At 38.0% G+C, this 24662-nt stretch overlaps 1 protein-coding gene across 2 annotated transcripts; it reads right to left on the reverse strand.

The window, feature by feature from the left end:
* Nucleotides 1-7874: 7874 nt before the first annotated feature.
* Nucleotides 7875-20930, reverse strand: KLRB1 (killer cell lectin like receptor B1). Of its 2 annotated transcripts, none has more exons than XM_078450105.1 (6): nt 20767-20930; nt 14609-14707; nt 13877-13951; nt 12511-12665; nt 12029-12144; nt 7875-8317 (listed from the first exon to the last, which is right to left on the reverse strand). In XM_078450105.1, exons 1-6 carry the CDS (start codon nt 20849-20851, stop codon nt 8305-8307), a joined length of 543 nt encoding a protein of 180 aa, XP_078306231.1. In that variant the 5' UTR covers nt 20852-20930; the 3' UTR covers nt 7875-8304. The 2 variants fall into 2 exon arrangements, with proteins under 2 accessions (XP_078306231.1, XP_060514419.1); XM_060658436.2 differs by having other exon boundaries at nt 7875-8373.
* Between the last annotated feature and the right edge of the window lie 3732 nt (nt 20931-24662).

A 24662-nucleotide genomic window follows, 5' to 3' on the forward strand; every position in this document is an offset into this window, starting at 1 on the left:
AGAGAATCTCAAACAGGCTCCACGCTGTCAGCACAGAGCCTGACATGGGGCTCAAACTCATGAACTTCAAGGTCATGACCTGAGCCAGAATCAAGAGTTGGATGCTTAACCGACTGAGCCACTCAGGCACTCTAGAGACCGAGGGTTTTTTAAAATTTGTTTTAAGAAAACTAAAGTATCAGGTCGTTATCATTAAGTAGCATTAGTGACACCTGCATCACGATTTTAAGTTGGGGATGAAGAAGCAATGTAAATAACACTGTTCCAGTTTAGCGTGGCCAAAAACCAAATTACCACAAAACATAGTGGCTTAGAGCAGCCACAGTCATTTTATTATCTCTTACAGTTCTGAGGGCTGACAGAGCTCAGCCAGGCGGTTCTCTCTCTCTAGTGCAATTCCAGCCAGAAGGTCACTGGGTCTGGAGTCATTGCAAAGCCTCCCTCACTTAGGTATCTGGCAATTGAAGATGGCAGTCACTTGAAACTTCAGCTTAGACCGAAGTTGTCCAGAACACCTCCATGTGGTCTTACTTCTCAGCCTGGAGGCTGAATTCCAAGAGCAAGCTTCCCATGAGCTGTTCAGTGTAAGCAGAAGCTACCCTGAGTTTTGTGATCTAGCATCTGATGTCACATTTGGTATCGTCAAAGCCTGATCACATTCAAAGGTGGGGAAACTCAGACCTCTGCCCTAAATGGAAAATGTTAAAAAAAAAGGGGGGGGGGGGGAAGGGGAACATATTAAAATTAACACTGATATTGTAAGCAAAAAATATAAGAATTCATAATGCAGGTCGTTCTATAATAAAATTGGCCCAGACTCTTCAATATATAAATGCTGTGCATAAGAAAGAAAGAGCACATAGACTATTCTTTATTATAGGAGATCAAAGTGGTAATAACCAAACGCAGAGTGTAAACTTTGATTAGATCCTGGATTAAGGAAGGAAGTGGATTGAGGAAGGTAGTTCCAAGACCACTTGGGAAAATTTGGATTGAAATATATCTTACAATATACGCTTTGTATAGATTAATTTCTATGTACAACTTACTTTCAAATCATTCAGAAAAGAAGATCATAAAACGGAAGAGAGAGGTAAAGTTCAATGTGGAAAAGTTCTAACAATTATTAGATCTACGTAAGGAAAATCTAGGTAAGAATCTTTTTTATGAATGTGAAACTTCCCCCTCCACCCCAAACTGTTTTTCCAGTTGTAGTGGCACATTGTAGTCACAAGGTGGCGATAGATTCGTTTTGAATTTAAGAACACTCCTGCTGTGAAAGGAGTATCCAGAAAAAAATACTTTTAAAAACATATATATTTATTTATTTTTGAGACAGACAATGTGAACGGGGAGGAGAAGAAGAGAGGGAGACAGAGGATCTGAAGTGGGGTCCGTGCTGACAGCATAGAGCCTGATGCCGGGCTTGGACTCAGAAACCACGAGATCATGACCTGAGCTGAAGTCAGATGCTTAACCGACTGAGGTGTCCCCAGAAAAAAATACTTAACAAAACATCCTCAACTGTTAGCTCTAGGAGATGACATGTGTAAAAAATCTCGGGAGGTTGAGAATCCCTGAAAAAATTTGCACTTAAGATCGAGTAGTGAACATTCACATAGGCATGCAGGAAAGTGGAAGAAACACGGAAACAGGAAGAAGCAAGGACTGACTGGGAGAAATCCAGTATCTAGTCCTGGCTCAATTAATGTTTAATTTTGTGACCTTACCCAAGTCACCTATAAGTAGCTCTCATGTGTAAAATGAAAAACAAAACAAAACAAAAAACAAAAAACAAAATAGACTCAGGGATCTTTCACTTTCTTTTCATGTGTCAAAAAAGTCACGTCTCTCTTTGGTCCAACTTGCATATGGTAATTAATAATGAACTTCTTGAGTCTAACTCCTCGGAGACCTTGACGCTGCTAGAAGGAAATGCCTGATAACTGACTTTCTGTTGCTGAGACTAGTTTCCTACGGAGAAGGAAACATAATTCCTCTTAAGATATACTGTACGTAGGGGCGTCTGGGTGGCTCAGTTGGTTAAGCGACCAGCTCTTGGTTTTGGCTCAGGTCATGATCTTGTGGTTTGCGGATTTGAGCCCCACATGGGGCTCTGCACTGACAGTGTGGAGCCTGCTTGGGATTTTCTCTCTCTCCCTCTCTCTGCCCCTCTCTTGCCTGCTTTCTCTCTCTCTCTCTCTCTCTCTCAAAATAAATAAATAAACTTAAGAAAAAAAGATATGCATATATGATAGGAGATGCCATAAAATATTCCTGTGCACTATATCTGTTTGCTATGCATGCATAGGTGTTTCTGAAAACATATATACATATATATAGTGGACAGTTCATCAGAGCCAATCACTCCTCTTCTGCTCTTATGCATTGTCACCCCACGTGTAAGCCACGTGGAGAGAGTAAAGGAACAAAACTATAAGGGATGAAGAAGGAGTGGGCAATAGGCCACAAGATAAAGATCTGGAAAGATTTAAATGATACATTTCTTTGATGAGGAAAGGAAATAGAGCTCGCTCTGAACAAATTATCCTGCGAATTTCGTCTTTCTCGCCCTGCACCAATTCATCTTGTTCATGATCCGTGCTACTTTTCTGACATGCTATAACCAGGAAGCTGGTGTCCTTTTAATCTTTTCGGGGAGCTTCGAAAGCAACCAGATCTTCCCTCTTTTATCATGCCCACCATTATCAACCCATTTGCAGCTCTTTCCCTCCTCAAAACTCAAGTCCATTCCATAGGGAAAACATAGCTTCAAACTAAGTGACAAGTTTTACTGATCGGAAGTCCCTTTTATACCTCCCCCCCCCCCTTCTAATTTCTGGGGCTGAAGCCATAGAATTATTGAATCCTTCCATTGAAAAATGCCTTTGTGGACATCTAGTACCAATATCCCAATTACTAGGAGAAAATTCTGCATATACGCTATGTGAAGTATGGTACAACCAGAAATCACTTTAAAGGGTTATATGCAGGGGCGCCTGGGTGGCTCAGTTGGTTAAGTGCCCGACTTTGGCTCAGGTCATGATCTAGCATTTTGTGAGTTCAGGCCCCACATCGGGCTCTGTGCTGACAGCTTGGAGCCTGGAGCCTGCTTCGGATTCTGTGTGTCTCTCTCTCTCAGTCTCTTTCTCTCTCTCTCTGTCTGCCCTTCCCCCACTTGCACTGTCTCTGTCTCTCTCTCAAAAATAAATAAACACTTAAAAGTTTTTTTAAAGGGTTATATGCAAATTGAATGAAAAGAAAACGCCGATACTGGTTCTGTCCCCCTCCATTGTACCCACGCCCTTTGTAGTGGGACTTTGAACTTCCTCCCATTAAGACCAAAAGTCTATTACCTCCACGCCTTGACTCTGGGCTAGTTTTTGACTTGATTTGTCCAATCAAATGCGGGGAGAGTAACAAGTCCAGCTGCAAACCTAGAGCCTTCTACCTCTTGGAACTCTCCCAGCCACCGTCTGATTAACTTGAGATAGTCTGACGGGGAATAAGAAACGCGTGGGCCTATTAGCCAAGTGGACAGTAAGCCAACTGGCCCGCAGCTGACTAAGGTCCTCCTAGCCCAGTCGGCCTTCAGTAGGTCAGTCAGCAGCCCCCAGGTACATGAGTGAGCCCAGACAAGACCAGCCAAACCAGGATCAGATCAGTAGAAGCTTCTGGCTGACCCATAATCTGGTGAGCAAACTAAATCATTGTGTTTTAATCCACTGAGTTTTGAGGTGATCTGTCACGTAGCAAAACTTAACTGATGCAGGTAGAAAATACGGTTGTATTTGTACTTACTGTTTCTCTTATAAGTCTATTTTGACATTATATAATCCCGTTAATTAAATGTGAAAAATTTTAAAAATAATTTGCTGAGGATTCTTTTGCTCTGATTTAACTGGTTAGAAATTTGGGACATTATTTCGGTTGGTTGTAGCAATCCCTCCTCTGTGTTGTTTTTGTCTGTCGCTGCCTGGTAACTGCAATGGATATTAATTCAGGAAAAAACACTGATAAGCCAGAAGCAGTTCAATTATATGCTGAGCCCCTAAGTAGTGTGAAAATTTGAAAATAAAATAAATGACCCGAAAGACCTGAATTTGTCTTAGCATAGTGACAAAATTGAGGAAGAAAGGAATTGATAATATATGTAATACAAAGCAGGTGGGTAAGGCTGAAAGTACAAGATTTCATAGAAAACAACATCTACTGTGCCGAAACAATCACAGGTCACTTTCTAGAAGATAGACTTCATTTGAGTGTTAAAAATATTGGAAGTTCCCAACAGTAAAGAGGAAAGAAGGGCATTCACTCAGAAAAGCAGCATGAACAAAGGCATTCACATCCCATATATCAGCTCCTAAATATTGTTTTATTAACTACGGCAAATTTCCTACAAAGTACACTCTGACATAGAATATTTATTCTTTCTTTTTTATTTAAAAAAATTTTTTTAAGTTTTTTTCTTTTTGACAGAGAGAGAGAGACAGTGCGAGCATAAGCTAGGGAGGGGCAGAGAGAGAGAGACACACACAGAATCCGAAGCAGGCTCTAGTCTCCAAACTGTCAGCACAGAGCCTGAAGTGGGGCTCGAACTCACTAACCACAGGATCATGACCTGGGCCACAGTCGGACGCTCAACCTACTGAGTCACCCAGGCACCCCAAAATATTTATTCTTCTTAAATCGTCATTCATGCACTATTCACTGAGTACCTGCCATATCCCAGACATCTTTCTAGGTTCTTGGGACACATCAGTGAAGAAACAAGCAGAGAGAATTGTGATTCAAAAGCTTGCATTCTGGATCCACTCTTCCATTGCTAGTTGGGCAAAATCACTTCACTAACAAATAATCATTAATTTAAATCATCCTATGTCCTCATTAGCACCAAACAAAGTACTAATAATTGGATACTGTTTTTGGTGCTTTCAGCCCCAAAATTATTACTAATGAATAAAAATATCTGAATAAAAGCCTGGAGAAACAAACTATCTGGAGAGAAACTGAAATCAGAATTGGAATTACATGGAGAGATTATGCCTATTGAATGCCTGCACCTGGGAATTTGTAGCCACGTGGCAGTTACCTAAAGTAGAATTTTGCAAGTTTCCCAGGGAGCACAAATGATAAATCCAAAGCACACTCTGGGTAGCAATGTTCGGATGTTTGTTTTGAAAAGGCCCTGATTGATTGTGTTGGGATAGATAGAGAGGTAGCCACGCAATTGGCTTCCTATACCTGGGAGGTCCGATTTGGGTTCTAGCTCTCTCAGTGGGTCATTTCCCGAATGTTGACAAGTCATTCTATGCAGCTTGTATTGTTGTTTGAAAAATGGGCTTTTTAGGAAAATTGTTCTTGTAATTCAGCCACCTTGCAAAGGTCTGTGGTCAGAATCAAGAGCCCCAGATGTTAGGCGGAAGGATTTGAAATAACACCAGCCCCAATGGCCGTTTCACTCAAACTGCATTAGACACTCAAAGCAAGAGCCATCTAGGCAAACCCATTCAATAAACAAATTCTACTGTACGTGATTTTAAGTCCACAAGGGGGCAGAATGGAGTCCACAGCAAACCACTGAAGTACAAGTACATATCCCTTGTTGGCCTTGTATTTCAAGTTTCCAGGCTTGGTACCTAAGTCAAAAGTTATTCTGGTTTACCCATACCTGCATTACAAAGGAAAAGAATCTCATAGCTGGCTGCCTACACATCTGTGCATTGGAAACAACGACTTTTTGAAAAAGCTAAGTTTGGGGTGTCTGGGTGGCTCAGTTGGTTAAGCTGCTGACTTTGGATCAGGTCATGATATCAGGGTTTGTGATTCTGAACCCCCGCCCAATGAGTTCCCGTTAACGGCTCAGAGCCTGGAACCTGTTTCGGATTCTGTGTCTCCCTCTCTCTCTGCCCATCCCCCACTTGTGTTTTCTTTCTCTCTCAAAACAAAAACAAAAACAAAGCTAGGTTAAGGTATCGAGGATATTTTATTTTTAGTTTTTAGTTTTTTCCACCATGTTTTCCCATGAGACCTACTTTTTAACAGGTAAGGTGCCTAATGAAGAGAGCTGTGAAGTGAATAGGTAGGAAGGTCAAACAGAAGCAAATGGACTTCAAATCCAAGCACGTAACATAGAAAAGAAACAGAGGGGGTCTCACTGGTTCAGCTTCAAGGTCAATCTCCTACAACATAAACAGACTGTTACTGTGCCAGTTGGTCAGCTTAGCTCACTGTATCAAAAGGAGTCAGGGACTTCTCTTTTCTTCCCTCCATTGTTCTATCTTGGTTTTTGTCCAACACTAGCCAGGAGAGCAGTGGAACCAGCCTTACAAGCGTAAAAGCAGCGCACGAAAAGACAGCAAAGGAGGAATGTAATTATATTTCAGAGGAGGAAAGAGAAATAAATGACAAATTGTGGGAGACAGAGAAGTTTGAGCAAAAATTCAGAAAGGAACTACCATTTGAGTTAAGCCTTCCACAACTACTAGGGTTCTTCTAGATAAAGAATAAAGATGTTGCATGAAAACAGCGTCACACCCTTGCGGGACAACAGGTATGAAACTCCGTAATCCTAAAACATCAGGAGGTGTCTGGAGACAGGCAAGGCGTCTGTGCCTGGAGCGTATGGGCTGCTTAGAGAAAATGTAGATGGCAGATCTTGAATGACACGGGATCTCTTTTGACGTGTCTTGGAGTTGCAGTCGGCTTATTGTCAACAAACACTGACTCAAATACCGTAACCAAAATTGTTCCTTAGACCTAATATTTCTTAATCTGCCTAGAATACGGTTAGACCTGCCTTCCTCAGGAAACTGCATCCTCACAGTCTGAGTCTCAGAGATGCTCTCCGGTATCGTCCACCGGTAAGCCTCACTGATAAGCTCATACTGCAATAGCAAAAGTCCAAGACCCTAAGTTCTTGGAGTCATTTTTTTTTTTTTTGTAAAAGTTTCTTATGGACGTGCACTTTTGGGGCACTTCGTTTCAGATCTAACAGGTGTAGGAGAAGCAACAGGCCCATGTTTGGAATGCATTCTGGTTTAACTGGATGCACTTAGCCTCATCCTGATTCGCTTTAGAAGGTGCAACTGAATGTCATCCAAGGGTTGGAAATGTATGTTATCAGTTATGGAAACACCTTTTTCTTGCAACGCAGGTTTCTGTTCTTTGCAGGTCATTTCCTCAAGGGTGCCAAACATTTCATAGTCTCACTTTTATGTTACATCGTTTGTAATGACGCTCTTGTGTAGAATGTCTCCCTAAGTAATTTATTTCCCAAGTATCTGACACAAAATGAATTATGCTTTGGGGTTTGGATATATTCAAAATTTTATGTTAACTAGTATTATAAATCATCATGAAAAACAGAAATGGAAATATTTAGGTCATTATTATATGTATTTGAATTTATGTAATTCAAATTGGCATTGAATGATCAAAGTAAGTAAATACCTATTTTTCAGAAATTTTATTGTAAACCTCCTTACACAATAAGTCCAGGATTATTATTGTTTGATCTCCATAGAAAATGTGACATATTTTTAAAAAGTGAACACTCCCGACATTTATCTGAATAAATATTTCCCTTTTGATGAAAAAAATCACTTATTTTCCACTAAATAATGAAAAATTTAATTACATATTTCCTACAGCCTGTGTGTGAGCCTAGAGAGAAAGGGACATAGAAGGAAAATAAAGAAGTAATGAGAAAATTAAAATAGGAAGAACACTGGAATGGCGGGAAGAGTTTAGGTCCCTTCCCAAGATCCTTTGGTCATGAGATTCTGATATCAGAGTCAAGAGAATGGACTTAGGCCAATGTTCTGGAACAATCCAGTTGTGTGATAATATGAAAAATCATAGACTATGAAATATCCACAGGACTTTAGAAATCTTTTACTGTAACTTTTCTAGAGGTGAGCTAAAGCATAGAGGGGATCAAGGAAGGCCACATGTATAGGCCAAGACTGGAAACCAGTCAGCTGGTCTGGGCTTCTCTCCATGGAACGTCACTGTATCTTAAAATGATACTTGGTTTCCCTGTGTATTTGCTTCCTCATTCATACAATGAGTAGGTTAGCCGTGAACTTCTGTAAGATTCACGACAGTTTTAGAAGAGTCAGTATTGGTTCACTTTGTGCTTCTAGATATACATCGGGCCAGGTTAGCTGTATAGATGCGGAGACCTGTGATGGAAAGTAGAGAAATTGAGAGGGAATGCATAGTCAAGAGCCAGAACACGCCTTATTTCTGACAGGTTGTAGTTCTTTCTGGCAGATCCATTTATTGTCTGTGTCACAGTCCTCAGAAAAAATTCCTGTCGGTGAGACGTAAACACAGCTGTTTTTCTTAATATAACCAACAATACGTAATCTGTGGAGCAAACGAAAAGCGTCATTTAGTGCTTGGAATTTTCTCACGTAATTCTCCTCATCCAGCCAGCGTCTCCTACAACTTTCAGGAAACAATGGGCTGCTAAAGTATTGAGTATAGAGCAAGCACACAGTCACAAACCTAATGGTGTAAACTTTTAATTTAAAGCTAATAATAAATCTCCGGCCCTTGCCAGTTTATCTTCACTGGAAAAGCATTCTCTACCAAGAAGCTTCAAACTAATATATACAAACAAACAAACAAACGCCAAGCTTTGCAAACTGGGGTTCTCTTCTTATTCTTATTCTGTCCTTAATACATGTGAAAAGTTTCTTAACTTTACTGAGCTTCAGTTTTCTTAAATAGAGAGGACAGGACCACCTGATATTTGGGGGAGGCATTGAGATAGCCCATGTGAAGGTCTGACAATGCTTCAAGTTTGCACTCAGTAAACATAGTAAGTAGACAACAGCATATGACGGACATGCAGGGTCTACAGAATTTGGATCGGCTTAGAAAAGAGGCTTAGCCGGGCACCTGGGTGGCTCAGTCGGTTAGGCGTCCGACTTTGGCTCAGGTCACGATCTCACGGTCTGTGAGTTCGAGCCCCACATCGGGCTCTGTGCTGAGAGCTCAGAGCCTGGAGCCCGTTACAGATTCTGTGTCTCCCTCTCTCTCTGCCCCTCCCCTGCTCATGCTCTGTCTGTCTCTGTCTCAAAAATAAATAAAAACATTAAAAAAAAAAAAAAAAAGAGGCTTAGTTTGTGTGGTATGTGACCAGGGCCAGAGGGTTCCATTTTTCCTCATTCCAAACAGAAATTGGTGGGTGTCTGCTTCAAAATGTCATTGGTTCCAACACACATGAGGCTTATGGCTCACTGCTGGTGGGGGGGTGGGACTAGTATTGGAAATAGGCAGCACTAGGGTGAGGTGCCAGGATAGGATGGTTCAAGACTCTCTTATCCATTTCAAACAAAGAGGATAGGGTTCTGTCACAGCTTTTCTTTGTTCCCTCACTGCATTTCTCCATGCAGCCCTTTCGGCCTGAGCAGCCAATCCGATTCCTTCCTAGTGTCTGACACCCTAGTCAACTTATGAACTTCTCTCAACTGGGCTATTGCCAAAGTCCGCCATGTTTTATCTCTTCTACCCATTTGATTCCTTCTTCCGCTTTACAAGATAACTTTTTAATGCTTACATGGCCAAATCAAAGACTTTCTTTCCGAAAGATCGTCAATGGCTTCCTAGGCTTTCCTTAACCAGATCTCAGCCTGGTTCTCTACCTTATCTCATTTAATCCCTATTAATCCTGCAAAAACAATTACTATCACCCTCTATTTTTTTCTTTACCTGAAAGCCAGGCTGACAGTTAAAATAAAAGCAGAATTTAATGAATACTCTTTCTACTACAACCCCATTCCTTCCAGGTTTGCCTGATCACTGCCATATTTAATTAAAGCATAATTTTTATCTCAGAGTAAAATGGGATGTTCAGCTGAATTTAATCCATCCGCTTTACCTATATTTCCACTCACGGACACTTCAGTGTTCTCCAATTTTATTATAAACTTCAATAAAATAAACACACACACACTGATTTCCATTAACCCTAATTTGGGTATGAACAAAGAAAAATAAGTCAACATTAAATTTTCATTTATATGGGAATAAAGTACAGAGAGTAATCACCAGAAAACATGTAAAAAATGAAGGTAGATTTTTTTTTTGGAATTTGTGTGGTGTGTGTGTGGTGTATGTGTGGAGTACGTGTGTTGTATACGTGTAGTCAGCGTATTTTGTGTGTGGCTTGTGTCGTGTATGTGTGATGTGTGTTGGATGTGTGTATGTTGTTTTTGGTGTGTGTGTGGTATACATGTGTGGTGTGAAAGCACATTTTATCCACCAGAAAGAGTAGGCTTGCCCTTTCATAAATTTATTCTACCTCGGAACACTTAGACTTTAAAATAATTAAAAAAAATTTTTTTTAAATGTTTATTTATTTTTGACAGAGAGAGACAGAGCATGAGCGGGGGAGGGGCAGAGAGAGAGGGAGACACAGAATCTGAAGCCGGCTCCAGGCTCTGAGCTGTTGGCACAGAGCCCGATGTGGGGCTCGAGTTCACGGACCCCGAGATCGTGACCTGAGCCGAAGTCGGATGCTTAACCGACTGAGCCACCCAGGCGCCCCTAAAATAATTTTTTGGAAGAATCACCTTTAAAAAATATTTTAGAACATGTGTCAAACAGCATAAAAATTTGCTAATTAAACCCACATATGTTTCAATGTTTCACACTTTCCCTTATACGTTTACACTATAGCTTAGATAAACTTGGACTTGTTCCTGTGTTTTAAGTCTCATGTGTTTTCCTCATATTCCTCATGTTTTTTGAATGATAAAAAAGTTTTAACTATCATTTATAGAATGTGATTGAAGCCTTCATAGACTCAAAAACTGGAACACAGGGGCGCCTGGGTGGCTCAGTCGGTTTAAGCGTCCGACTTCAGCTCAGGTCACGATCTCATAGTTTGTGGGTTCCAGCCCCGCGTCCAGCTCCGCACTGACAGCTCGGGGCCTGGAGCCTGCTTCAGATTCTGTGTCTCCCTTTCTCTGCCCCTTCCCTGCTCACGCTCTGTGTCTCTCTCTCAAAAATAAATACACATTAAAATAAGTTAAAAAATAAAGCAACACAACATCCTCTCTTCTGAACAACTTATCAAAAGAAGTTCTTCACAGAAACATTATTTGAATGCATACTTTTGCTTCCGAGGAAAAAATTCTCTGCCTTTGTTACACAATTATCCATTAATTCTGTTAAAATATATAATTTATTTGGGTAGTATCAACCCTCCTATTGAACCGATAATTTTCTTGGACATCTTACACAAAAAACTACAATGAGACACCCAATAGAAAATAGCTAATAGATCCTTTGTGGCCTATGCCATATTTATCACATCCCCTCAAATAATTGTCTCCTTTGCACCACTTGTTAAAATATACCGTTGACCTTTGAACATCATGGGTTTGAACTATATGTGTTCACTTCACATGGTCTTTTGATAAATACAGTGTGTTACTGTAAGTGTATTTTCTAGTTTTATGGTTTTCTTAATAACATTTTCTTCTCTCTAGCTTATTGCAAGAATACAGTGTAGAATAACTATAATGTATTTAAAATATATGTTAATCGACTGTTTACGTTATCAGTAAGGCTTTCCAGCCTGTCTGGGTTCCACACTCTTGATATTTACTTTTTTTTTTTTTTTAATTCACTGAAAAACACTACTTAAATAATTCTGCATGCTAAAAGCCTCCAGCTAGAGATGGTTTAATGCGATCCCCATCCCCCCCACCCCACCACCAAATTATCTATTCCTTGTTTCCTAAATCTCCGTTGTAGGTAAATATATATATATATATATATATATATATATATATATATATATTGCTCTAAAGGGCTGATGTCTTTTCCCATATGGGACTTTCAACCAACCAGCTTCAGAATCGTTCATCTTCTAAGTCTATTCTGGACGTCTTGAAAATTTCTAAGCCAAATGGAAACCACAAAACTCAGTCTTTCATAACAATTTTACGTTCTCGAACTACAAAGCTGGTATAGAGTGAATATTCAAATTGGCTTATCAAATACTCACACGTTTGGATTTAAAAATGACCCATTTATCCACTTCCATTTCTTCTCTGATAATGTTAAATTTAATCCAATCCAAAACAGAAATTCTTTTTTAGGTATCAGGCTTTGTACATGTCTCTATAAATAAAGCAAACAAAATGGCGGAATACTGAATCTGTATGATCTATTCATGGTTTGCATTTTTCTACTCTTTCTCTAAAACTGAGTTCAAGTCTTACCTCATCTATGATGACTTTCCTAACTCCCCATCAGAGTTGATTATTCCTTCTTTGTGATATTACTCTCTATATTTATATTGTTGCATTCATCAAATTACATTCAATTATTTCCTTATGTGTCTGTTTCGTCTCTCAGATTGTGAGCTTCTTGAAGTCAAAGTTGCTACTTGTATCTGCATAGCCCCTTTGGGCTGAACCCCAAAGGCCGTGGTAAGGTTAGAAAAAAGTGCTAAGTTCTATTAAGGTATCTTATTTAATTATTTACCAATTCTTCTGGATCTTGAAAAAGCAGCAAACTGGATTCTTTTGTGGAACAGTCAGCTAGACTGTAGTTCCAAGTGTTGGAAGCAAGAGAAAAAAACAAACATTTTTCTCGGAGTAGACGCCAATCTTTTGGGCACTTTAACAGATCTGGTTTCTCTGAAGTAAAGAGAAAGATGAAATAAATAAGTGTTATAGTTCTCTCCTGTTTCCACCCACCACAACCAATCACACACGCACAAGTCATTATAAATGCACAGAAGTCTCTGATTATTATTGTGAGAACAATGAATGGATTGGCTATAATTTTGAGGTTTTTGACACTCTTCATTCTGATATCAAGAATTGGAAATCCATGACCAGTTGTATGGGGCATAAATGGAATCATAGAGTGTTAGAATAGGAAAAGACCATTAAAATCATTTACGCAGCCACATCTTACTTTTTAAGGCGCTGACAGAATAATTTAAGTGCACATAATCAGATGGTGTGAAGAGTCAAAACTATTGCTGAATTTTCTCAAGCTCATCAGTAGTGTTGATCCCACTACGTATCCAACAATATCAAACTTATCGAAAGGACTTTTTACCTCAAACAACTTGTAAACTGCAAAGCAAATATAATTTATCGCCCTAAATTGATGACTAGTACTACGGAAAATTTCTAATTGCCAAAGTATATACTTGCTTACTTAGTGCAATCTGTTGGGTAACATTTTCCAGAAGGATTTTCCAGGTTACTTAAAATTGATGATCTGGGAGCATGTGCACCATCCACAATCATATTTTACTACAGTCATTCAACCACAGTGTCTTTATTAATGCACACTGCTTCGTGAAGCAAGATTAACCTTCTAGTCGTGAATATGATAAATATTTAGAAACTTATTTTATATTTCAGTTTTACTAATTAACTTCAGTCAAAAGTTAACTGTTTGACATGCTCACTAAAATCATCCACTATTTCACTTAGGTGCGTATATTACTTCTTAACTTGATATTTGGCTGTTAATTCTTGAATATTCTAGCAGCAACATCTGTGTTGGGCTGGAGTGTGTCAGGTACGTGATTCACGATCATTGGCTTCAGAATACTTCTTTTGTTTCCTCTAAGTGTGGAAGTGTGACCTAGTGGTTAAGATCATCGGCTCTGAGGTCAGGCCACAGGTACAATTTCCATTGTCGCCTCTTACTTGGTGTATGACCCTAAGTGAGTTGCTTAACCCTCCCATTCCCCAGGTTTGTCAAACATAAAGTCAGAAAGCTCATACTATCTGAATATATGGGTTGTTAAGAGCCTATACTAATATAATGTATGGTATCGGTCAAATACGAGTTGTTATTTTTAGGAACTTCCAAGCTACAAAATTACCTGTTGTTTCATTCCTGTTCTCTTGAACATCCACACCGCTTTCTTCTATTGACGAGTTTTGCCTTAAGAATATTACTAGTAAATAAGGAGAAACCAGTAAGAAGATTAAATGCTGAATGTGGCAAAATGGATATGTTATTATCACTTCGGGAAACTCTGTTATCTCAACCAGCTTGAATGTGGGTAGAATATAAAGGCAATAGCTATGTAGTAACAAAGGGTCTAGTTAGAACACAGCATACGTAAACAAACAAACAAGAAAAAACACCTAACAATGAACTTACATAGACGTTGTTACCTGTTATCTACTCTTAAGTTGTTTATACTCCTGACCAAGCTTTCTCATATTCGGGAGGAATACAATTATGCCTACCCCATGGGAGAGATTGCCTAGTGCAATCTGGAATATAATAGGTACTGAAGAAACTGTAAATAATGGAAAATTTAAATTTTCTTTGTTATTGTCATGTCTTTATTAAAATGGTGATCTAATTTTAAGTTCTGGAGCACATCTGAAATACCTCATGAAGATGATCATAACAATTAGGAACAGAAATCCAAAAGGCTGAAGTTCGCAGAGTAGATTTGGGCTGAGCAGTGTTAAAAGCATTGTTTTGTAATTGTTTTCCTTTCATCGGTCTTTCGCTAAGTTTGGGGGTGGCCAAGTTATTTGATACTCTAATGATAGGAACAAAATATGTATTCTGAAGCAAATGATCTTGAATCACTTACCTGAAATACTCAACCCAATCACAGTCAAGGTGAGAAGAATAACCCCAGTACAACCAAGTTTCAGAGCAAACTGATGCCAAGGTGGACCTTGACAGATGTCTGAGAAGTTAAGAAAATACACTTAGTTAACTGGTTGGGTCCATCTGGAACAAAAAGCAAAGGTGGTTTGGGTCGCATATAGACAGATTCAAGTTGGGAGCTGGGGGCAGGAAAGAACGCTTATCAGCCATATTAGAGCTCCACGAGATGGGTTCTCAGTCAGATCCACCTGAGATTTGGCTCATGAGTAAAACAGAAATATTTACGCTTGTCTTAGGTACAAAAGATTGGTGTAACAATCAAACGGGATAAATGTGAAAAGTTTCGAAAATTGCCAAGTGCTGTATGAAAATGAAGCACACGCCCTATTGTAGGAAGTAAGTCAAAGAATTTTGTCTAAAAAGGATGGCCTTCATCCAGTCAAGATATGTTAGAATGAGTTCTATGGAGGCTCTATTTTGTGCTAAGTACCATTTTAGCTTCTTGTGACACACAACAATTCTATTCTTAGACATGGATTCCTCTGCTTTATTGTTGGCTAAAGCAATTACCTCCAACTTGAATCAGAGAAGAGAGTTTTATGAGGCTGCATATTATTTTAGTATTTCGATGAATATAACATAACATGAGCTTATGTCTACAATGTTGCATAGTCTAACAAAATATCAAATACATTCGTTTTTCTCTGCAATCATATCATTTACAGTATACTGTGTCTCATGTTTATCATGTTTATCACAAATTATGATTATGGGGGAGCCTGGGTAGCTCAGTTGGTTGAGCATCTGACTCTTGATTTCTGCTCAGGTCATGGTGTCATGGTTTGTGAGATCGAGCCCTGCACCGGGCTCTGTGCTGACAGCATGGAGCCTACTTGGGATTCTCTCTCTCCCTCTCTCTCTGCCCTTCCTTTGTTTGCAAGCACACATGCTCTTGCTCCCTCTCTCTCTCACAAAATAAATAAACATTAAAAAAAGAAATTGTGATTATATTAATTAATGAAATGGAAGCATAAATTAATCATAAGTTTATCAATATATTTTGTTCTAGACATCTTTAAAACTATAAATTTCGTGGGGAAAAATAATGAGAGTAATTTTTTTTAATTTTTAATGTTCATTTATTTTTAAGAGAGAGAGAGAGAGAGAGAGAGACAGAGTGTGAATGGGGGAGGGTCAGAGAAAGAGGGAGAGAGAGAGAGAGAGAGAATCCCAAGCAGGCTCTGCACTGTCAGCACAGAGCCCGACATGGGCCTTGAGCTCACGAATCGCAAGATCATGATGTGAGCCAAAGTCGAACGCTGAACTGACTGAGCTACCCAGGTGCCCCTGAGAGTAATGTTCTAATAAAAAAACTTGCAGGGAAACACCAGCTCAGATTCCAAAATTGAATCAGCTCTGATAGGAATTAGTCTAGTAATTCATACCTTAGTTACTGCACTTGAAATTGTATTTAGGTAATGCCTATACCTCTGACTTAATTATAAGACCCCTTTTGCTCTCATTTGGTTTGTAACACACACACACACACACACACACACGCACATATACACACATATATAACATATATATGTAATATAGCCATAACATGCATATATAGATACATATATATATACACACACATATATATAATATAGCTGTAAGATATATTACAAGTTGTTTTCTAAATTATATTATTAGAGCAGAGGGCTTTTACAAGTAAAGGTTTTTTTAATTTATCTAAAGCTCTGGATTTATTTATATTATCTATTCTTTTTATATTTTTTTCTAATATTTCTCTATATAGACATTTATTTGTTTTGAGTCAGTTGTTAAGAATATTAGTACAAGGTTTGTTAAAATGGTATCTTTTATTCTTCTTAAATGTTCCAGAGTGACTTACAAGTCCATTTGCACTTTGTTTTTTTACACTGTCCCTGGCAATAATTTTGTGCAACCCAATTTGCAGAAAACTACTAATGGTCCCCTTAGTTAGTATATTGTCATTCATATCTTAGCTCTTTCTAAAATGTTCCCCAGTAGATGGAATTTAGAATAGCTAATGTGATCAAAGATTATGGGAAGAAACAGGTGATCGATAAGATTCAAGGTAGTGACACATAGATTATCACCTATGAGTAAGTACCCAGAGGAGACTCCTAAACTCTGGGCATACATCTGGATCTGAGAACACCAAACTTGATTAACATTGACCTAGAACTTCTAATGAAAACCACTGTGATACAGAATGGCTAAATGCAGTCAATTAACCTAAGACTGGCCCTAAAATATCATTCCTTCCGGTTGTAGATATGTATATTATTTTACCTTTATGTCTCTTTCCTTCCTTGTCCTTTTTTCCCTTGAAACTTTGCAAAATGGAGACATATAGTGACTATTTTAATATTTATTACGGAAGCACAGCAGTGGTTAGAAGCAGAGGCTTTCAAATCTAGCACATCTGTATTTGAGCATGTTGCTTTGGGCAAGGTATTCTAGCTTCCTAAGTGACAAATTTCCTCATTTATAAGATGTAGACTAATATCTACTTCTTAAGGTTTTTGAAAGGACTATATGAAACAATTCTTCTAAAATGCTATGCATAGTATCTGGCACATAGTAATTATTCAATAAATATTAGGTTATTTTTCTTTTAATCTTTTTTAAAAACTACAAATCTTCCTCAATTTATTCCTTATGTATATTCCTTGCATCCCCATAAACCCAGTGAAAGTTGAAAAGATAGTCATTTGAAAATAGTTTTACTATCCCTAACCTATTGAGCATCATAGCTTAGCCTACCCTATCTTAAAAAGGCTCAGAATAATTACATTAGCCTAAGCTTGGGCAAAATCATCTAACACAAAGCTTATTTTAGAATAAAGTATTGAAAATCTCATAATTTAGGGAATAGTGTACTGAAAGTGAAAAGCTGTAGGTTGCACGGGAACAGGATGACTGTATTGGCTGTGACCTTCATGATGGTGTGGCTGATGGGGACCTGTGGTTGCCACCGCCCCGCATCACGCAATAAGATTGTGCCGCTCCTTGCTAGCCAGGGAAGAGATTGAATTCAAAATTCAAAGTATGGTTTCTATTGAAAGTGTATTGCTTTCACACCATTGGAAAGTCCAAAAATTGCAAGTTGAACCTTAGTAAGTAGGGGGCCATCTGTATAGCTCAAAGGAAATTTGGAGTGACTTTTTTTTGAGAGAGAAAGAGAGGACATGCCTGGGAGAGGGGCAGAGAGAGAGAGAGAGAGAGAGAGAGAGAGAATCTTAAGTAGGCTCCATGCTCAGCACAAAGCCCAACATGGGGCTCAATCCCATGACCCTGGGGTCATCCCTGAGACAAAATCAAGAGTTGGATGCTTAACTGACTGAGCCACCCAGGCGCGCCTGAAGTGACTTTTAAAGATACTTCTTCATTCTTGATAAAACTTAAGGAATTGAATGGAAGGTCCTGTGCTTGGGATGCTCTTCTGTATTAAGTTCTTCTGCTGCACTGTATGAGATTGAAATTAATGGAGTTACGATAACAAGTTGAAGAGGCCAAGTAAACCTTGGTTATTGGGAAATACCCACTCTGGGCTACTCTTTGGGTGTAAACAATATATTAAACCATTCTACTCCATTGCTCTAAACCTTTCAATGGCTTTCTATGGAGATTTGAATGTGGACAAGTCTATAAAGTGGTCTGCAGATCCCTATTCAATCTGGCTTCGAATGACCTCTCTAACTTCATCTCCTGTGGCTCTCCATATATACATGCTGATATTTCACCCTAATCTGCGTGCTCTCCTACAGTATGACAGGTAAGTTCTGATGTCAGGGAGGTTGCACTTGTGTGTCCAACTTCCTAAAAGACTCTTCTCCCAGAAAGCATGACTTTGTCCCACAAGTCTTGACAGGTCTTGACTCAAAAGTCTTCTTATCATCACCTCCTGTAATCCATTTGATACAGTACCCCCCACCAAACTAAATTCTACTTCTATTTTTTATTCTTCTCAATTTCACTCAATATCACGTGATCTTTTGGGGCATCTGGGTGGCTCGGCCGGTTAAACGTCCCATTCGGCTCAGGTCACGGTCTCGCAGTTTGTGAGTTCAAGCCCCACGTCAGGCTCTGTGCTGTCAGCTTGGACCCTGGAGCCCACTTCAGATTCTGTGTGTCTCTCTCTGCCCCTTTGCTGCTTGTTCTGTCTCTCTCAAAAATAAATAAACATTTAAAAAAAATGTTTTAAATATCACATGATCTTTTTACATATACTCAGTTATTTGTTTATTATGTCTCTTATAGTAGTATAATTGCAATAAAGGAAAATATTTTTTCTCTATTTTGTTCCCTGCTGTAGCTTCAAAACCAATAGTTTATTTTTGAATGAATAAACAATGTCTAGAGGCATTTTTACCAACACCTTACTTACTTTTCTAAGGGAGCAAACCATTCGCTGTAACAAAATAGGTCACAGCTCACATCTCCCTCTAGCTCGCTGACTACTTTTGGTGCGTTCACTGTTTAACAGTTACCACAGCCTGAAGAGTTTAGCCAAGGAGCTCAGCAGTGGTTTCGCAATAATTGTAATATCAGATCAGTGTTTTTAAATTACACGTTTTGTTGGCCTTATTCTACTTTGTTTCAGATTTCCTTTCACGATGGTGAAATAGGACAAAAATATGATCAGACTGGACAAATTTTCTGGACGCACTGATTTGGGGTCATAGATAGTAATTTTTGAGGAAAATCTCACTGCCTTTCTCTGTATTCACTTTAGGTCATCCCTTTTAAACACCAGCCTCCTCCCTCTCCACCTTTGCTAGATCTGAATAGGGTAAGAGAAAGTCTCATTATTTCCCTAAAAAATAACTGTGGCACACCAAACCCTGACTGTAGTTATCAAGATCCTCCAATTCCCCTTAACCCCCATAATGAAGAGTATAGTGAAACTTATTTGGTAACCCTAAGCCTTTTTTCCCAATTTAGAACATTGATAATTTAGTAGTTTCAAACCTATACCAAATCATCTTAAAAGGCTATAGCCCAATGTTTAGCACAATATGAAATGAATATCAGGTTGGATAAAAATCCCAGTAGTACATTTGGTTAGATTTCAGAACGTCATGGTAATTCCGTGCATATTTTCTGCCTAGTTTCTGGTCTTTTTTCATCCATTTCCAGGCTATTGGCATCCGTCACCTATTACCTCACATGACCGTTACCCCCCTTTTTTTTTCCCACTGACATAGAAAATACTAATTCCTCTGACATAGAAAAGTGCTGATTCCAACAAGTGTCAAATAGGTTCTTTTAATGATATTCTCCAGTGTCTCATGGCTTATCTCCGTCGAAACCAGGATACATTTCAAGTATCAAGTTTCAAAGTTAGAAACTATCAGATTATAATTACGTTGAAGTCTTTGATCTTGAATATGATATTCTTCTAGAAAAAATTTTCTCCTTCTCTTTGGATAGCGAAGGATATTAATCATCGCCCTTATACTTCATATTGGGGGGAAAAACACTATGGGAGGGAATGCAGTAAAAGTTAGCATTAGTATTTTGGGGAAGGATTTGGAATAAGGTACGTTACCATGATAGGAAGTCTCTAAAATATTACATTGTTCATACGTGTAAAATTATGTCTCTAAATTATTATGTCTCTAAGATAATTATGTCTCTAAAATATTACTTTGTTCATATGTGTAAAATATTTCTTCCTGGTTTTTAACCAAGGCTCAGGAATAGGAGTGATGTTCACTCTTCACACTAATATCTTGATAAAAGAAGAAACCTACAAGGTGTGTGCTTTTCGTCACAGTTACTGTTACCTACAGATAAGCTAAGCTATACCATATATATATATCATATATATATATATATCCTATATATCCATATATATGGTATATATATCCTATATATATATATATATCTATATATCTTATATATCCTATATATCCATATATATATCCTATATATATATATATATATATATATATATATATATATATATCTCCTATATATATCCTATATATATAGGACTGCTGCTTATCCTCAGAGCTGTGATTTAAAACCATCAATATAAGAGAAAAATCTAACTCTGAAAGACAAACAAATGCCAAATGGAAAACAAAAGGCACTTACCCTGAGGAAGAGATGGGGGTGATGAACTTTCCAGGCAAGGACCCCTGGATAAGTTTAAATCAGCATATGTCACTTGTCTGTCCATTGCAAGCAGGAGAACGTGGCACAAAACTTGTGCGTAAGGACAGACTCCAAGTGCTATGAGTCAAGATCAGCGAAAGGAAGTGCCCAGTCTGAAATGCTTTTTTGTTTCTTTTGTATCTCCTCCCACCTACACTTTTAGCTGTGAGGTTTCTCCGTAAATTAGTAAGACAATCCACTTACTGAGTTTCCAATATACTTAGATATGTAACGTCTACTTTGCGTAGTTAACTGGTCAGCTGTTTGACAAAATTTGGGGAAGATCTTGTTGTTGTTGTTCTAATCATCCCTTTTGAGTATCTTTCTCCAGGTCAGGACTGGCATGAGACAAATGAGACATTCATCTAGGGTGCAAATTTAAGGGACTCTCCGAAAAGATTCAGTAATCAAGAGAAATAACATTTAATGCAATGTTGTAAAAAGTAAACATTTATGCCAAAAATGGCAGGATGCCTTTCAAAAGTTCTAAATTCTTTGTGAAATATTTGTGCTGTAGATCAAGCTACGAAATATGAAAAATGGCATTGTAAATGTGGACATGGCCCCTTAATAACATAATTTAAAAAAGCAAATAGCTAAAGATCCATAGACCATGCTTAGCTTAGTTCTAAAGGCACTCATGACTATAACAGAGTCTCCACATAAGCACAAAATTGAAATCTACCAGAATTATAGAAAGTAGAGGCCTTGAGTCTGTAGAATTTCCTTTTTTTCAAGGATTTTCAGGCATAGAACCTTAGAGCAGGATCTTAGATGCCACCAAGTCTGACATTCCCACATTGCAAATGATACAAGAGAAAACCAGGGATTTCCTCAAAGTCACTTGCTGTAATCAGAGCAGAATTGTACCAAATGCTCAGAATCACTGAACACTGAAAGTGGTCTCCCGGCTTTGATTCCCCAGAAGGAGGAAGTGGCTATTCATAGAAGAAAAGTTTTCATTCTGCGCCTGTTACAGAGACACACGCTTATTCTTTAAATGCTACGGATACTTATGAAAAAAGTAAGCATGTGTGAGAATTGAAAAGAACGCATATGACATTTACAATCTATGCATCTTTAAGTGGATGGTGGGAAAAATAAAAAGGGTTGCTGTTTTTAGAAACATATGAAAAATATATTTTCCTGTATTATAAAAATATATCCAGCATGATTGATGATAATATTCTGAATTTAAGAAATTTCTAAGCTATTTCTTTTTATTTCCTTGTGAGAGTTTAATTTTTAGAGTGATGCACCAATGGTTATCCACCAATATTTAGAAGGTGGATATTTCACCTTCCCCCAAAATTCTGAAAGTCTTGAGTATAATATATTGAATCACTAAAACAAGCTTAGGTTGATATGCTCTCTTCAGTGATTCAATGACAATGTTCCTTGAGTATCTGACTATTTGGTAACTAGCAGTCACTTTATTTGTGCTATGATATTTGGTTTTGTCACATACTTCATCTAAATCTTTAAAGTAAACATAATCTGCCAGAATTATGGAAGGGTATACTGGGTCACCTATATAGAATACTGTTCCTCAAATTTTAGTGTCTATATAGGGACCACCCGAAAACTTGTTAGTATTGTAGAATCTTGCCACATGTATTCTTCCTTTCCTAAGACACAGTTAGGCTAAGGTGGGGGATGTGCTAAAAAAAATCATCCCAGATTAATGAGGTGGTTCACGAACCACACACAAAGAAATAATCATGCAGCAAGTGAAAAGTGTGAGGATATTTGAGAAAGATCAACAGAGTGAACAGAAGTCTGATAATTCAGGGGATTTAAATCATGGTTTGGCATACTAGAGTTTCATTTAAATGAAGCATGACTGTGACTTTTGGAATCCACAGTAGCCAAATGAAAACTAATTTATTTGAGGGCTCCCTTCAAAGACATTTCCCTTCAAGCAAAACTTGTAGAAGTCTTGTGGGCTACGAAAGAATAAACTGGCTAGAAGTAGAAACAAAGAAGAGTCTTTAGTTGTCCATACTACATATGCAACACATTGATGTTTCATTTTGTTTGCTACAGCTGTCTTCACAATCATCTATCACAAAAGACTTTTATTGTGTAACCACTATTGTATACATAAAAAATAAAACCTTCATCTGAATTCATACGTGCAGAATGCTTTTAGTTATGTTCATCTAATTACACTTGGCACTTTTGCAAAAAGTTTATCAGAATTTAGGAATATACTGTCATATATATATATATATATATATATATATATATATGTAGTATACACACACACATACAGAGATAGGCACACACTTCATATATATGATGTTAAAACTGAAGATTTCAGAGAATGAGTGATTACAAGTAACTCTGAACTTGAGAATTTGCAACAGTAGCAATGATATTGAATAGCTCAAAAACGCAGATTTTTTTTTTTTTTTTTACTATATGTCTTGTTTTGACATTGAGCTTTCCTAGATTAATAGTGGGAGTTGGGGTGGACAGGAATACTTTTATATATGAAGAAGTATAGTAGAGGCCAGAATATGGCTAGGAAATGGAGAAAAGAGTGATAAAAGCATAATTCGGTACCAGAAGGTGAAAACACAAAAGGCAGTAAGTGGTAATCATGAGATAAGAGAAACCACTCTAGGCTGAAAATATAAAAGAAAATGGTGACTGCAGTAAGATGGCAGACCAGGAAGCTACAGGCTCATCTTCTTCCACTGAATTAACAACGTGTGGACAAGAACACCTCAGTAAGAACTCCAGAGATGAGCTGAGAAGTCGCAGCACCCAGAGGCATTGTAAAATTAAGAAGAGATTCCAACAAAAGGGGCATGATCGCTCCCGGCATTTGATACACTCATTAGTGCCCTTACTCCTACACAGCATATTGTGGAGATATCGTGAGGAAATCCCATGTAGTTTCTTTCATGATGGGGGGGGCGGGGAAAGAGTGGCTCGTGCATCCAACATTCCAGGTTGTTTGAGGACTACTTAAGGGACTGGTTTTTGTCTTGCTTAAGGCAGAGTGCTTAGGGGACCGGGTCAACTTTAGAAGCCACTGAAAACCGATGTGAGCAGCAAGCAGAGCTGCGGTACTGCAGGCAGACGTGGGAAAAAAAGAAAATGAAGAAAATTTTTATGTTTACAAAAGCATCAAAAGGAAGAAAATACTGAAGAATAAACTTAATTCAGAAAATGAAAAGCTCGAACACTAAAAACTACAAAACATTGCTGAAAGAAATTAAATAATACACCAATAAATGGAATGATATCCCATGTTCATGGATTGGAAGATTTAATATTATTAAAATGTGCATACTGCACATTTAACTCAGATTAAATGCAATTCCTATCAAAATTCCAGTAACACTTTTTTTCTCAGAATAGAAAGAAATCATCCTAAAATTCACATGGAATCGCTAAGAACTTCAAATAAATCAATCTTGAAAAAGAAGAACAAAGTTGGAGAACTTATACCTTCTGATTTCAGAACACATCACAAAGCTACAGTAATAAAAACAGTGTGAAACTGGTATAAAGACAGGCAAATAAACAAATAAAAACGAATAGGAACCAGAAATAACTCCATGTTTTTGGCCATATTATCTTCAACAAGGGTGCCAACACTACTTAATGGGGAAAGGAGAGTCTCTTCAGTAAATGATGTTGGGAAGTATCTGCCAACATGCAAAAGAACAAAGTTGGAATTTTATCTTACATTATATATAAAAATTAACTCCAAATGCATTAACAACGTAAATGTAATACCTAAAATTATGAAACTTCTAGAAGAAAACATACAGGAAAATCTTAATAACATTGAACTTGACAATTATTTATTGTATATGATA

The sequence above is a fragment of the Panthera onca genome, chromosome B4 (assembly GCF_046562875.1).
Source record: "Panthera onca isolate mPanOnc1 chromosome B4, mPanOnc1 haplotype 2, whole genome shotgun sequence".
NCBI classification, from domain to species: Eukaryota; Metazoa; Chordata; class Mammalia; order Carnivora; family Felidae; genus Panthera; species Panthera onca.